The 12,704-nt window shown below is 53.3% G+C and overlaps 1 protein-coding gene across 1 annotated transcript; it reads left to right on the forward strand.

Annotated features, from left to right (window-relative positions):
* Positions 1–1,711: 1,711 nt before the first annotated feature.
* FGF6 (fibroblast growth factor 6) lies at positions 1,712–12,311 on the forward strand (the record flags this gene model as incomplete). The annotated part of the gene is made up of 3 exons (XM_079937041.1): positions 1,712–2,057; positions 3,003–3,106; positions 12,135–12,311. 3 exons carry the CDS (start codon positions 1,712–1,714, stop codon positions 12,309–12,311), a joined length of 627 nt encoding a protein of 208 aa, XP_079793167.1.
* Positions 12,312–12,704: the final 393 nt, after the last annotated feature.

The following is a 12,704-nucleotide window of genomic DNA, read 5'->3' on the forward strand; positions in this document are numbered from 1 at the left end:
TTCAAGACCCTCCTACTTTGCAGAGAGATGCTTTCTTATTAATTATGTTTTTTTTTCTTTTACTAGTTTTCTAACGAAGGCCTACCTGTGCCCATAGGGTGCCAGTCTTTCCTTGTTGTGGGAAAGATGGTGCTGGTGATGATAAAGCTGGGTGTGAGGTAATGCAGGTGACAGGGAGGGGAAAGGTGGTAGGGAAGCTAGGGGCCCAAAGGTGAGGGCTATGCTAAGCAGAGGTTCGTATATTCCCTCCCCAACTCCCCACATTTTAGCAGCTGCAGGTAATGAGAGAAATCCCCTGGGCTTCAAGGGATCTGGGCAAAACGGACATGCAAGGCTTGGTGGAAATCCTAAGCAAGACATCAATCCAATGGACCAGGCAGAGGGGCAGAAGGCAGGTAGACTCCACAGACTGGAGGCTGGGACCCAGGCCAGGGCAGGAGCTTGGAATCAGAGGGGAGGGAGTGGGGTCTCAGGGCAGGCCCTGAGCAGTGTGCCTCATCCTAGGAGCTTCCCCGGGCTGCCCACAGCCTCCAGCACGGGTGCTGGGCGAAGCAGCCTGTGCTATTGAAGTAATGCCGTGAGAACCCTTGGCATGTAATGAGCTCAGCGGACTCCGTGCAAATCGAACTTCTACATCAGACCATCGCGCGGAGGTTCAAAGCACAGGCTTTGGGCTCAGACCGACTTTATACGTTCTGGCTTTGCCACTTACTAGCTATGGTTACCCAGCACCTAAGCTCAGTCACTTAAGCTCTCCCCACCTCAGCTTCCTCATCTGTAAAATGGGAATGAATGACATCAGTCAGATGCCAAGGGTGAGCCCAGATAGGAAAATGGCCAGTGGCCACGGCAAGGGCCAGATGCAACTCCCACCCTGTTGGCTGGGTGAATTCCATGACCGGGACGGAGAGCACAAGACCGACCCTAGCCTCGCCTCCCTCCACGATCCTCGGGACCCTTGCATACCGCACCCCCATCTCTGTCCTCTCTTGCTAAAGGGGTTCAGCCTTTCAGCATCCCCCCAGGCTCTGTGGCCCTCAACCATGAGCTCTTTCCATGAATAGGGTAACGCGTGTGCCCCGGTCATTGCCTGCCACCAAGACTGCCCCACCCCTGTCTTTACCCTTTGCCCTCTAAATGAGGAAGTCAGCGCTGCCAGGCCAAGAACTTCTGCCCAATTTGGGTCTTGGGTGGCCTCTGGCCTCCCTCTTCCCCGGGGCCCCTGGCCAACTCCTCCCTCCCCTCAGGGATGCTCGCCGCTCACTTCATTCCTGCTTCATAGTTGGAATGACAGTGGCTCCCAGCATCCCTGGGTGCCGGGGGTCTGGGGAGGCCGCCAGGCCCAGCAGCAGGTTAGTGTTACAGCCCTGGATGAGTGAGCCAGGCCAGCTGACGTCAGGGTGATGAAGGGCGGCGGGGCGGGCCAGGCTGCTGAACTATAAAGATAGGTCAAATCAAGCAGAACCAACTCGGGTCGGAGTGAGCGGGCCAGCTAGACCGCGTCCCCAAGCCATGGTCCGTACCGGCCGCGGCTCAGCCCGGGTCCCTCTGCTCCAGACCCGAGTGCCCAGAGCAGGCTTTCGTTTCATGTCAGCAGCCTTCAACTGCCTTCCAAAAATAAGCCCCTGCCGCCATGCGGAGGGGAGGAAAACAAGAAGGGCGGTATTTTTAGGGCCATTAATTCCGACCACGTGCCTGAGAGGCAAGGTGGATGGCCCTGGGACAGAGGCAGCTCATCACTATGTCCCAGGGAGCAGGACGTCTGCAGGGCACGCTACGGGCTCTCGTCTTCCTCGGCGTCCTCGTGGGCATGGTGGTGCCCTCCCCTGCGGGCTCCCGCGCCAACAGCACGCTGCTGGCTTCGAGGGGCTGGGGCACCCTGCTGTCCAGGTCTCGGGCTGGGCTGGCTGGAGAGGTTGCTGGCGTGAACTGGGAAAGCGGCTATTTGGTGGGCATCAAGCGGCAGCGGAGGCTCTACTGCAACGTGGGCATCGGCTTCCACCTCCAGGTGCCCCCCGACGGCCGGATCAGCGGCACCCACGAGGAAAACCCCTACAGTGAGTGCCAGTGGCAACCGGTTGGGAAGCTGGGGGCTGGGGCTCAAGCAGGGATAAAGGATGGAGGGGCCTCGCCCTGGTGCCCGGAGTCCTGTTATGAAGGGGGAAGCGTTATTCTTACGGATGCCCATGAGCTTAGCCACCGCCCCTGACTCGCTTTGACCCTGCCTCGGTGCAGGCGTAAGTGTGCTGAGGTCCGAGCATCCTGGTGTCTTCTGCCATCACCCACAGAGCCCCTGAGGCACTAACTCCTTCAGCATTGCAGGCCCAGCCAGGGCCTTGTAGGACCACAGGGAACCCCCAACCTGGGGGAGCCATGAAACAAGGGTTGGGAGAACCGGTGAGGATGCTGGGACCAAATTAGACACACGCTGCTTTTTATTTAGCTCTTCTCTTTGAGAGGAAAGGCAAGTTGTTTGCAGAATTTCCAGCTGAAGCACATCCTTTTTTTATTTCAACTTGCCCCCTCTGTCCTACAAGTTGATGGGCTGCTGCCTAGATGGGCTCTCCCCAGGAGGGGATAGGGCTGCAGGATCCAGTGTTTGCAAGATTTTTTTTGTTTGCAAGATTACATGGGCTATTTGTTGAAACGTGAGGCGTATACATTGTTAACAAAGCTCATCAGAATTCACTTCCTTCACCCACGTCAAGGATGTGGTGTGATTAAGCCCAGATTCAAAGTGACTTTAGGCAGATGCCTAAGTGGCCACTGTGAACTCTAACTCTGACGTCAGAACTTCCCCCTGCAGAGCTGGATTTATAGCAGGACTGGCCGAGCCTGGCAGCCGATCTCCTAAAGTGAGATCAAGGGTGGAGGTGATGGAGGCTCTGACTTTCTAGAAGCAGGCGGACGGGCCTAGATGCCCTTGGAGGGTCACCTTTGGGTTGGCGTCCTGCTCTGATCTGCACAAGCCTGGGGTAATGCAGCTCCCATTTCTTTGTCAGGCCTGCTGGAGATTTCCACAGTGGAGCGAGGCGTGGTGAGTCTCTTTGGGGTGAAAAGTGCCCTCTTCGTTGCCATGAACAGTAAAGGAAGATTATACACCACGGTGAGTTCATCAGGCCAGGGGAAGCTTCAGGCTGTACGAGGCCTGAAGATTATGCAATTGAAGAAAATAATGCAAAATCTTGAAGAGGGGCGTGAATGTTTATCTAGAATGGGTCGGGGGGTTGCTGTGGAAGGAGCTGGTGCGAGTGAAGGGCTTATACCTTCTTAGCTGCACGGTGAGTCAGCCTGTGCGCTGGACCATGTCTTCCCTGATCCCACCCACCGCCCCTGACTCACCTTGACCCTGCCTCGGTGCAGGCTTAAATGTGCTGAGGTCATTTAAGACAGAAACCGTAGCTCAGAGGGCTTCTGGGTCCGAGGGAAACCCACGTTCTGGCATACAGCTGTTTGTCCAGGCTTACGGTCAGGTCCTGAGCAGGAGAGGCCCAGAGAAGCAGGCCTGTCTTTCAGCCTGGGCACGCTGTTCCCACGGCTCACCCTCCGAGGCCCCCAGCCTGGAGCACAGCAGGAGGAGAAGACACGAAGCTCTTTTCCTCGCCTTCATCAGTGCATGGACATTTTACTTTAAGGTTTTAAGTCCTCTGGTCTCTGATCCCAAGAGCTGGAGAAGCATCCTCCCCTAGGGGATGTAAGACTCTCTTGGCTGGCCCCAGATCCCACCCCCTGCCTTCTCCCATCACAGGTCGTCCCTGGCGGGGCGGGGTGGGGGGTGTCAATGCTAGCACTTTGGTTAACCTCACCAACTTCCATATTTACCGAAATCTCTGACCTCTCTGACCCCCTCGTTCCTGGGTCTCTCAGCCCATAATTTGGCATATTGCAAAATATGGGCTGGGAAAGCGTCCCTACGAAGGCAAAGAAACTGGGTGTTCTTTCAGCAGAAATAAGGTTAGAAAGGAAGACCTCTGAGCCGTGGTCAAGGAATAGCAGAGTGGCCATTTATGGGGAGGGTTTGGAGGGCTGTTCTACCTTTGCGTGGGGACAGACAGGATCCGAATGTGAACAGGGGCGTCTGGGATCGGTGCCGGGGTCCGGGGAGGTTGTCCCAACAGACCAGGCTGTGAAATACCCAAACGGGGTGCTCGGGTGGCCTCGGCCTGTGATCTGCAGTGCCAGCACCTCTCCATTTGGGCTCGTTTACGTGGAGACAAGACGTGCATTCGAATCAGTGGGCCTCTGGAGACAAGCGCTGGAGGGTAGGCAGGCGGGAGCTGGAACTAGGGTCCTGGTCTGTACCGCCAAATGCTCTCCTCCTTCTGGCCTGCAGGCATCACCTGCCGAGCCCGGAGACAGGTTTGCACACAGCCCCGATTCACCTGAGACCTGGGAGAGCCAGGGTCCCATCTGCAAAGTGAGGATAAAGGTCAGATGCACCTCTGGGGGTGCTGGGGGATAGTGTGCTCAGAAAACATCCCCAGGGCGCCTGACAAACAGGAGGTGCTCAATACAGGGGAGCCATTTATATTGTCTGAACACTGCCATAGGCTCTGCACCCCTCTTTCCTAGAGGTGGGTCTTGTGGGAGGACCGTTTGCATCCACATCGCCTTGGTAACTTGTTACATGTCCAGATCTCTGGGGGCCTTCCTCAGAGATGCTTAGCCAGTAGGGCTGGAATGGGGACCTGCAAATCGGTTTGTTTTTATTTTTTAAGTTTCCCAGGTATTTCTGAGATGCAGGCAGGCTAGGGACCACCAGGCTACCTGGCTTTCCGAGGGCAAGGAATCCTCCCTGCCCCGGGGTTACACTAGCGCTGAGGGCTGCTGGGAGATGAAACAGCCATGAGATTGGGATTCTCAGACGCCCTTTTCACTGCTCTCTGCGTATGTGATGGAGAGGACGAAGCAGCTGGAACCAAGGAGGCCCTGGTGGAGTAAGTGCCCGCTCTGTGCGGCGGGTCGCCCCAAAGAGCCCCTTCCCTGCAGCCGGCGTAGTGCCTGGAATCCCACTCGTTGCAAAGCCAGGAACGGAGGCTGTTGGCTCTGGGGTTCTACGCAAGGTGAATCTTTTGGAAGGAAGCACAAATTACATCAACCCTTATCTCTGCCACCTTCATTAACAAGCTATTTAGTATTTTTTTCTCCTTATCCCGAAAGAAATTGAACTGTGAGCTGGGGAAAGGGTGCAAAGAGAAGGTCAATGCCTCCACTTCCCACTTGAAACCTGGGGCCCCCGTAGGAGAAGCCGGGGAGGCTGGGAACAGGGGACCTCACAGCGAGAGTGCTGCAGGTGGATAGAACTTCAAGGAGCACGAGGAAGGGGGCAACTCTGAAGTGTGGGCTGACCCCTGATGTCGGTGACGCCCCTGACCCCTCACTCCTGGGCAGATGACTTCAAAGGGGGTCCGCAGGGCTCACTAAAGGAGAGGAGTCCCGGAAAACGGGGGCTTCCGTAGGAGAAGCCCCGCCCACGGTCTACACCCCAATCCCCCCCCCCCCACACACACACCCGGGAGCATCTGGCCCAAAGGCACCTTCTTGGAGGCGGAGATTGCCCTCCCTGGCGCCCCGAGCCCGGCACCAGGTGCTTCTGAACCACCTATCCACTCCCTGCTACGCCCCCCAGGGGCCATTATCACAGTCTAAAATCCAATGCCCCCTGATCCAAAGAGCTGGGAAAACTCCCACTGGGTGATGATTTCATTCACACTATTTCCCTTTAAGCCCCAAGAGCTGCCTCCCCTCCCTGTGGCTCAGCTGCTATGGCCCCTCAGTGGGGTTTCTCCTGGGGAGAGGGGAACCATGCTGGGGGGGAAGGAGGGGGGAGCAGGGGCAAGGTAGGAAAATAAGAGCCAGGAAAACCCACCTAGGTGCCTCCCGCAGGTCTCATCCCTTGGAAAGAGGGGTGCAGAGCCTGTGGCCGTGTTTCGACAGTGTAAGTAGCTCCCCTGTATTGAGCACCTCCTGTCTGTCAGACGCCCCGGGGATGCTTTCTGAGCACACTATCCCCCAGCACCCCTGGGAGGCGCATCTGGCCTTTATCCTCACTCTGCAGATGTGACCGTGGGTCTCCGGGGTCTCAGGTGAATCAGGGCTGTGTGCAAACCTGCTTCCAGGTTTAGCAGGTGATGCCCGTAGGCCGGCAGCAGAAGCGCACCTGGTGTGCAGACTAGGAGCTGGGTTCCAGCTCCTGCCCGCCCACCCTCCAGCTACTGTCTTACTTCGGGCAAAGTCTGTGACCCTCTCTGAGACCAGACCTCTCTCTGCTCTCTCTGATGTGGACCGAGGCAGGAATCAGTGAGTTCCAGTCTCCTTGATCTTTTTAAAATTTAAAAGATAAAAATCAAAGATCTCCACCTGGCAGTGGTTCTGTGAGAATCCCTGTGCTTTAGAATCAGTTATGCTTCTGAGCGATTTTGGTTTTACTAATTAGAACTGTGTCTCCATCCTTTTCATCAATAGTACTATGACAGCTGGCAAAGCACAGCGTTTGTTTCATCCACAGAGGCCGTTGACCATTACCTAGGACGTTACAACTGGGGAGGGGAGGACCAAGTCTTTCCCTCGCTCAGTTAGCTGCACCCTTCCCCTAGAGGAGAACGCATTCCTGAGGGGATGAGGCAAAGGGTCCCTGGTGTTAGACTATGTGGAAGGGCCGGGAGATGGGACCCCTGAGCAGGGAGGGGCTGGTGCTACAGCGAGGGGCCCGGGGGACCCTGCAGACGGTCTCACAAACAGCTTTGTCTGCAGCCCGCCTGCTACCCAGAGCGATACAGGAATGAGAAGCCATGATAGGCCTGGCGGAGACATCTTCAGACACTTCTAAATTGCTGGTGTGATTGTGTGTTAGGAACGGGGATTAGAGCAGACAGAGCCGGGAGATGTTATTTCTCCATTTCAGCTAAGGACCAGAAAAGTAGCAGTCAGGGACTGCAGGAGGAAAGGGTCTTAGGACAAGGAGTTTTCTGGTTTTTTCTCACCACCCGCCTCCTTACCCATCCACACCCCTCCCCAGCTCCCATGCACACACGCAGCCAGGAGTAACGGGGGCAAGTGGCCCAGGGCAGGCCTAGAAGGAAGAACTTCAAAGATAAAAAGACACTTTCATTAGTCCGGGTGACCTACTGACCAAAGACAAGATGGGATGGATGTCTGGTCCACCGCAGACTCTAAGGGGCATTTCCGCCAGAGGTAACCCACGCTGAGAGACACCCCTGTATGTACCCCCCTGCAAAACGCCCTTCTCCACTGCGAGAGCCAAACACTTTAGAGTTTGGGTCCTCATAAGTCTGATTAGACCTATGTGGAATTGAAGACATTGTCATGCTGGGGCTTGGGACCCGGCAGGCCCAGGCAATGTGATCTGGGGGAATTCTTTTCATTTGTTCAAGTAATAATATACGGTAGCTGCTTTTATTAACATGTCGTTCGCTTGGCTTTTCTCAGCAGAGCTCAGGAGCCAACGTTCCTGAGCCATGAGACTCAGCGCAGGGGCACGAATGGAGAGATGAATCAAGGGGCTGGTCCTGATGCCAGCTCGAGCCTCCGTGTGGGCAGTGGAACATCGGGCTGCAGGGAGCAGTTCAGGGCCATGGTCTTGGCCTCGCCCCCAGCCGCGTGGCCACCTGAACACCAAGGATGGGGTGGAGAGGGGTGCGGGGAGGAATGGGCAAGGGCGAGGTAGAGAGGCTTCCATAGCAAACTTCACCCATTTCTCCTTTCTCACTGCAGATGGACACAGAATTCGGGGGAAGGCTAGGGACGTGAGGTAGGCTAGGGAAAGAAACAGAGGTCGGAAACTTTTTGAAAATTTGGGGTTGGGGGTTGAATAATCAAAATCTGACCATCAGAGAACAAAGCACAGTGTATATGCAACCACTGTCTTGCACATTTAAACAAATGTGTTTTAGGAGACTCAGACCTTAGCAAAGGCTGGATTCTTCAACTGGACACATTCTAGATCAAAGGATCGGGGCAAATGCCCTGAGTTTCTGGTCCCAATCGCTCAATTCCTCCCCCTCCCCCACCCCCACTCCCCCCAGGTCCTTCGCCCCAAGATCTGCATTCCTCTCTAGAGTTTGCAAACCACACGCGAAACCTCTCCCTTGACCACCATCCAGATCAGAAATGAAGTCTCCTGGAAACTGGTGGGCAGGGTGCTCTCCAGGGTCATAAACAGTTAGAACAGAGGGGAGAGAAGCAGGGGATGGACAGGGGGAAGGACAGGACCCGGGGGAGAGAACGGACCAGTCTCTGATGCAAAGGTTCTCTCACTCCATTTTCTGGCCCATCTTCTATCCTGAATTCCCTTCCCATTTTCAATAATCTACTAACATGACGAGGTAATACATGGACGTGGTTTAAGGGGGAAAACGTGCAGAAGAATATACCACGGAAATGAAGTCTCCCTCTCACTGTTGTCTTGAAGCCACCCAGACCCTCCCCAGAGCAGCCACTGTTGCCAGGCCCTGTGTACCTACCGTCCCAGGAAGTCCCAATGTCCCTGTGCCTGTTCTCACACTGGTCTCAGTTTTTAAAACCACACGAACTGGGGCAGACTAGCCACACAATTTGAATCTTGCTTCTTCACTGAACAACATGCCTTGGAGACCGTTTCAAATCCGTGCGCAAGGAGGTTCTGTTTCTTATGGCCGAGAGTATTCCATTGGGTGGCTCTCCCATCACTGAGCTAACCACTGCCCTCCTGGTAGACACTTAGGTTGTTTTTGGTCTCCCACTATTACAAATGGTGCCGCCGCACGTGACTTTTGTACATGAGTGGGAGTGAACCAGTAAGATAAATTCCTAGAAGTGGAATTACTATCCAAAGCTGTAGTTATTATTTTATTCTAATAAATATTGTAAAATTTCTCTCTATAGCAGTTATAACAATGTACACACCAACAGACAACAAATGAGAATTCCTAGTCCCCTTGCCCTCATCAATGAAAGCCCATTGTCAAACAGTGTTCTTTCTGCAACCTGACAATTAAAAATGTGATCACACAGTTATGGTTGATGTTTCTCTGTTAGGCACATGTTCTTATGTTTAAATGCTATGTGTATTTCCTTTTCTGTGAACTATCTGTTCATAAACGTCTATTTTTCAGTGAGTTCAGGGTTCTGGATATAGTAGCAAAATTCAATCTATTGCAAAATATATTACAAAATATAATGCATTGTAAATATTTTTAATCCGGTTTGCTATTTATATTTTTATATTTTATTTTGTTTAAGGTGATTATTCTTTTCCAAGCAGAAGTCTAATTTATTCATCTTCGTTTTTAAAATGCCTTCTAGTTTTTTGTGTCCTACTTAGAAAGACCTTTCTGACTTATTTTAAGGTTCTCTTCTCTTTCTCTCCCTTATTTACTTACTTACTTACTTACTTATTGCTGTGCCCACGCGTCTTGTGGTGTCTCAGTCTCCCCACCAGAGATTGAACCCGGGCCTTGGCAATGAAAGCCTGGAATCCTAACCACTCAGCCACCAGGGAACTCCCCTTAAGGTTCTCTTTTTAACATTTAAATCTTTGTTCCTTTTGGAATTTATTTTAGTGTTAGGAATAAAATCATACATCAAACCTTATTATTATTACTATTATTATGATGATTATTAAAGATAGCATCCAGTTCTTCCAACACCACGTTTCGCCAGTGATTGGAAATGCCACTTGTATGTTATGTTCATTTCAGATCCACCTTTATTTTATGTTCCTGTTTGGATTTACTTCTGGACTGCATTTTGTTGGTTGATCCACACCAGACTATTAATCCATGTATCATTACTTCTACTCAACTTTTACCATTGATCCCAACTTTATTTTTCCCTTGTGCTGTTTCTCCAGAGTTTTGCCCATCGACAGCCTTAGGTCCTGTGGCTGCCCCGACCCCCCCATGTCCAGAGAGGCCCCAGGGGTGTGGGGCCGGAGCCCAGTCAGCTCTGTGCCCTCCTCCCCCAGGCTCACCTCCTACTGCCACTCAGGCAATAAATGCAGGACTTAGAAGGTAAATTGTCCTGCAACCCACAGCAAGTTTTACAGGAATGATGATTCTGGGTAAGACAAAGTCTTTTAGTGCTTTTAATTTAAACTAACTCATGAATCAATTGGAGAAGCATCACTATGGCAATACAAATAATTTTTTATTTTACTGTGTGCCAGGCATTATACCAAGGACTCTCCATGCATTATTTCAATGAATGCTCCCTCCAGGGCTAGGATGGAATTATTCTCACTGTTCCCATTTTACAGATGAGGAAGCTGAGGCTTAGGAGGTAAACTCATTTGCCAAGTTCACACAGCTGTGTAAGAGGTGAATCGTCACATGCTCTTTGCCTATTTTGATGAGTTTTTTTTTTCCTACTTTGGGACATTCCTTTCTTCATTCTACAAGTGTTTTTGAGCACCCATAACAAGGGAGATGAAAACTTGTGAAAACAGAGCTTCCTGGCATGGTCTTCAGAAGCCAGTTGATGTGGCTGGTGGAAGCTCGCAGGGTCATCTCAAGCAAATTCACATCACAGGAAGGTGCTCTGTACACAGTAACCCAGGGGCGTGAGAGGGAAAGGGGGGATGCGTTCATTCAGCTGGGGCAGAAGGGACCAGCGACTGGTACTACCCGACGTGTTTCCTAAACAACGCCGCCTGTCCCTTGCCAGCTCTCGCTGCATCAGAGAGAAGCCACCCCTGCAGGGGCATCCGTGGGTGGCTGTGCCGTTCCAATTAGACCATCATTCATGCAGCATCACGTGCTCAACAGGACACAGTCCTTGTCTCAGGGAGCCGGGAGTCCCCTGGGATGGTGCGCTGTTTTCCGTGCTGCCGGACTGGTCCGCTCGGAGCCCCGAGGAGCTGGCTCATCCTCCTGCGTTCATAACAGGAAGAGGCTCTCGTCCACCCTACGGCTGACAAGGCCAGGTGCTCATAGTATAACTCCTTTTAAGAAGGTCAGGCGATACCCCTAGCACAGCCGCTTAGCCACTGAGTGGGTTTTTTATAGCCGATGGCCTCAGTCGGCAGGAAGGAGTCGGGTGTTATGCTCAGCTCTGTTTCGGTTTCATTCTACATTTCTTTAATGACTAGATCCCAGGCCTCCTGGCTCCCAGGGAGCGACCCCCATCGGAAGCCCAGAAACCCCTCCAGTCCGGGGCAGTGACCCGGGTGGGCTTGGGAGGAAGTGGCTCTCTTTTCTAGGAATAAAGGAAGACTTGGGTGATTTATTGGGGCTGAACTTGTTGATGTGTCCTTGGCACTGCTGGTCACAGAGGGAACCAGGTTCTTTCCCCCATGAAAGTTGCTGCTCCTCGCCATCTCTGTCCCTGCCCTTCCCTGGTGACCTGTGGACGCCCAGGAGGCACTGGGCATGTTGTTCAGTGAAGAAGCAAGGTTCAAGTTGTGTGGAGAGTTTGCTCCAGTTCGTGTGGTGTTAAAAACTGAGGCCAGTGCCCCCCATTCTAGGCTCAAAGTCAAAATCGAGAATGGGCCCCTTTAAGGGGCAGCAAACTTGGCCCTTAAACTGGGAGAGACAGGGTGAGGGAACACAAGTGGAGAGACAGTTACCATATTAAACAGATGCGCTGGGAAGGACTTAGGAAGCCATGCATCTCGCCTTCCACTCGCCGCCCCCGCCCCCCGCAAACGCTCCGCAACCATATGGTTTGCAGAAAAGGGAATCAGGCTGGGAGGGGAGGCGCCTGCCCCAAGGTCACACAGCTAGAGCCACCAGGCAAACCCCAGCTCTCTATCCTGCCGCACTAGGTCCTCTCGCAGTGGACTTGAGAAAACAGCTTCTTTTATCCTTCCCTGGTCCTTTCTCTGAATAAACCATCATCCCTGTTCTTGGGAGAAAGTGTCCGGGACTGGCAGTCAGGAGAACCCCCAGCCCCCTTGTGACACAGGCTGTCCACCCCCATCCCCGGGCCTGGGCTTCCTCATCGTGAAGGAGGGGAGGGGAGGGGGGACCACGAGAGCTAAGGCTCCCCTGTTCTCAGCTTCCATGTTTCTGCTCACCCAGGATGGCCCAGGGCTCCTGGAGGCTGTCTGACATGGGAAAGCGAGGGACCCACCACAGACGTGCCTGCTGGGCCTCACGTATCGCTGATGCTCTGCCGTTTGTCCATTTCTCTCACAGCCCAGCTTCCAAGAGGAGTGCAAATTCAGAGAGACCCTCCTGCCCAACAATTACAACGCCTACGAGTCAGACCTGTACCGAGGCACCTACATCGCGCTGAGCAAATACGGACGGGTGAAGCGGGGCAGCAAGGTGTCCCCCATCATGACCGTCACTCACTTCCTCCCCAGGATATAAGGACCCTGAAGGAAGGCTCACAGGTGGAAAGCAATGTCTTTTCTGTTGGAATTTTGCACAAGTGAACAATTCCCCCCTCCCCCCATGCCCCCCTATTCGGGCTCCTTTTATGCTTGGGGGGACCTGAGTCGGTTCCCTTGGCCACCGGACCCCATGACACGTGACCCACCCAAGCGAGGGGTTGCAGCCGGCATCCTAGAATGGCAATGGATCCCATGCTCTGACCTCATCTGAGGAAAGACGGTCCAGAGACACTTGGGGGGTGGGACCTTGGACACAGGAGAAGGCAGGGAGGAAGCGTGTGTGTGTGCTGATGCGTATCTGTACATCTTGGTATATATCGTCAGAACCAAGGCATCTCGGAACAGCAGGCTCCTTCCTCCCGGGGTCATC

The sequence above is a fragment of the Stenella coeruleoalba genome, assembly GCF_951394435.1.
Source record: "Stenella coeruleoalba genome assembly, chromosome: 11".
Taxonomy (NCBI): domain Eukaryota; kingdom Metazoa; phylum Chordata; class Mammalia; order Artiodactyla; family Delphinidae; genus Stenella; species Stenella coeruleoalba.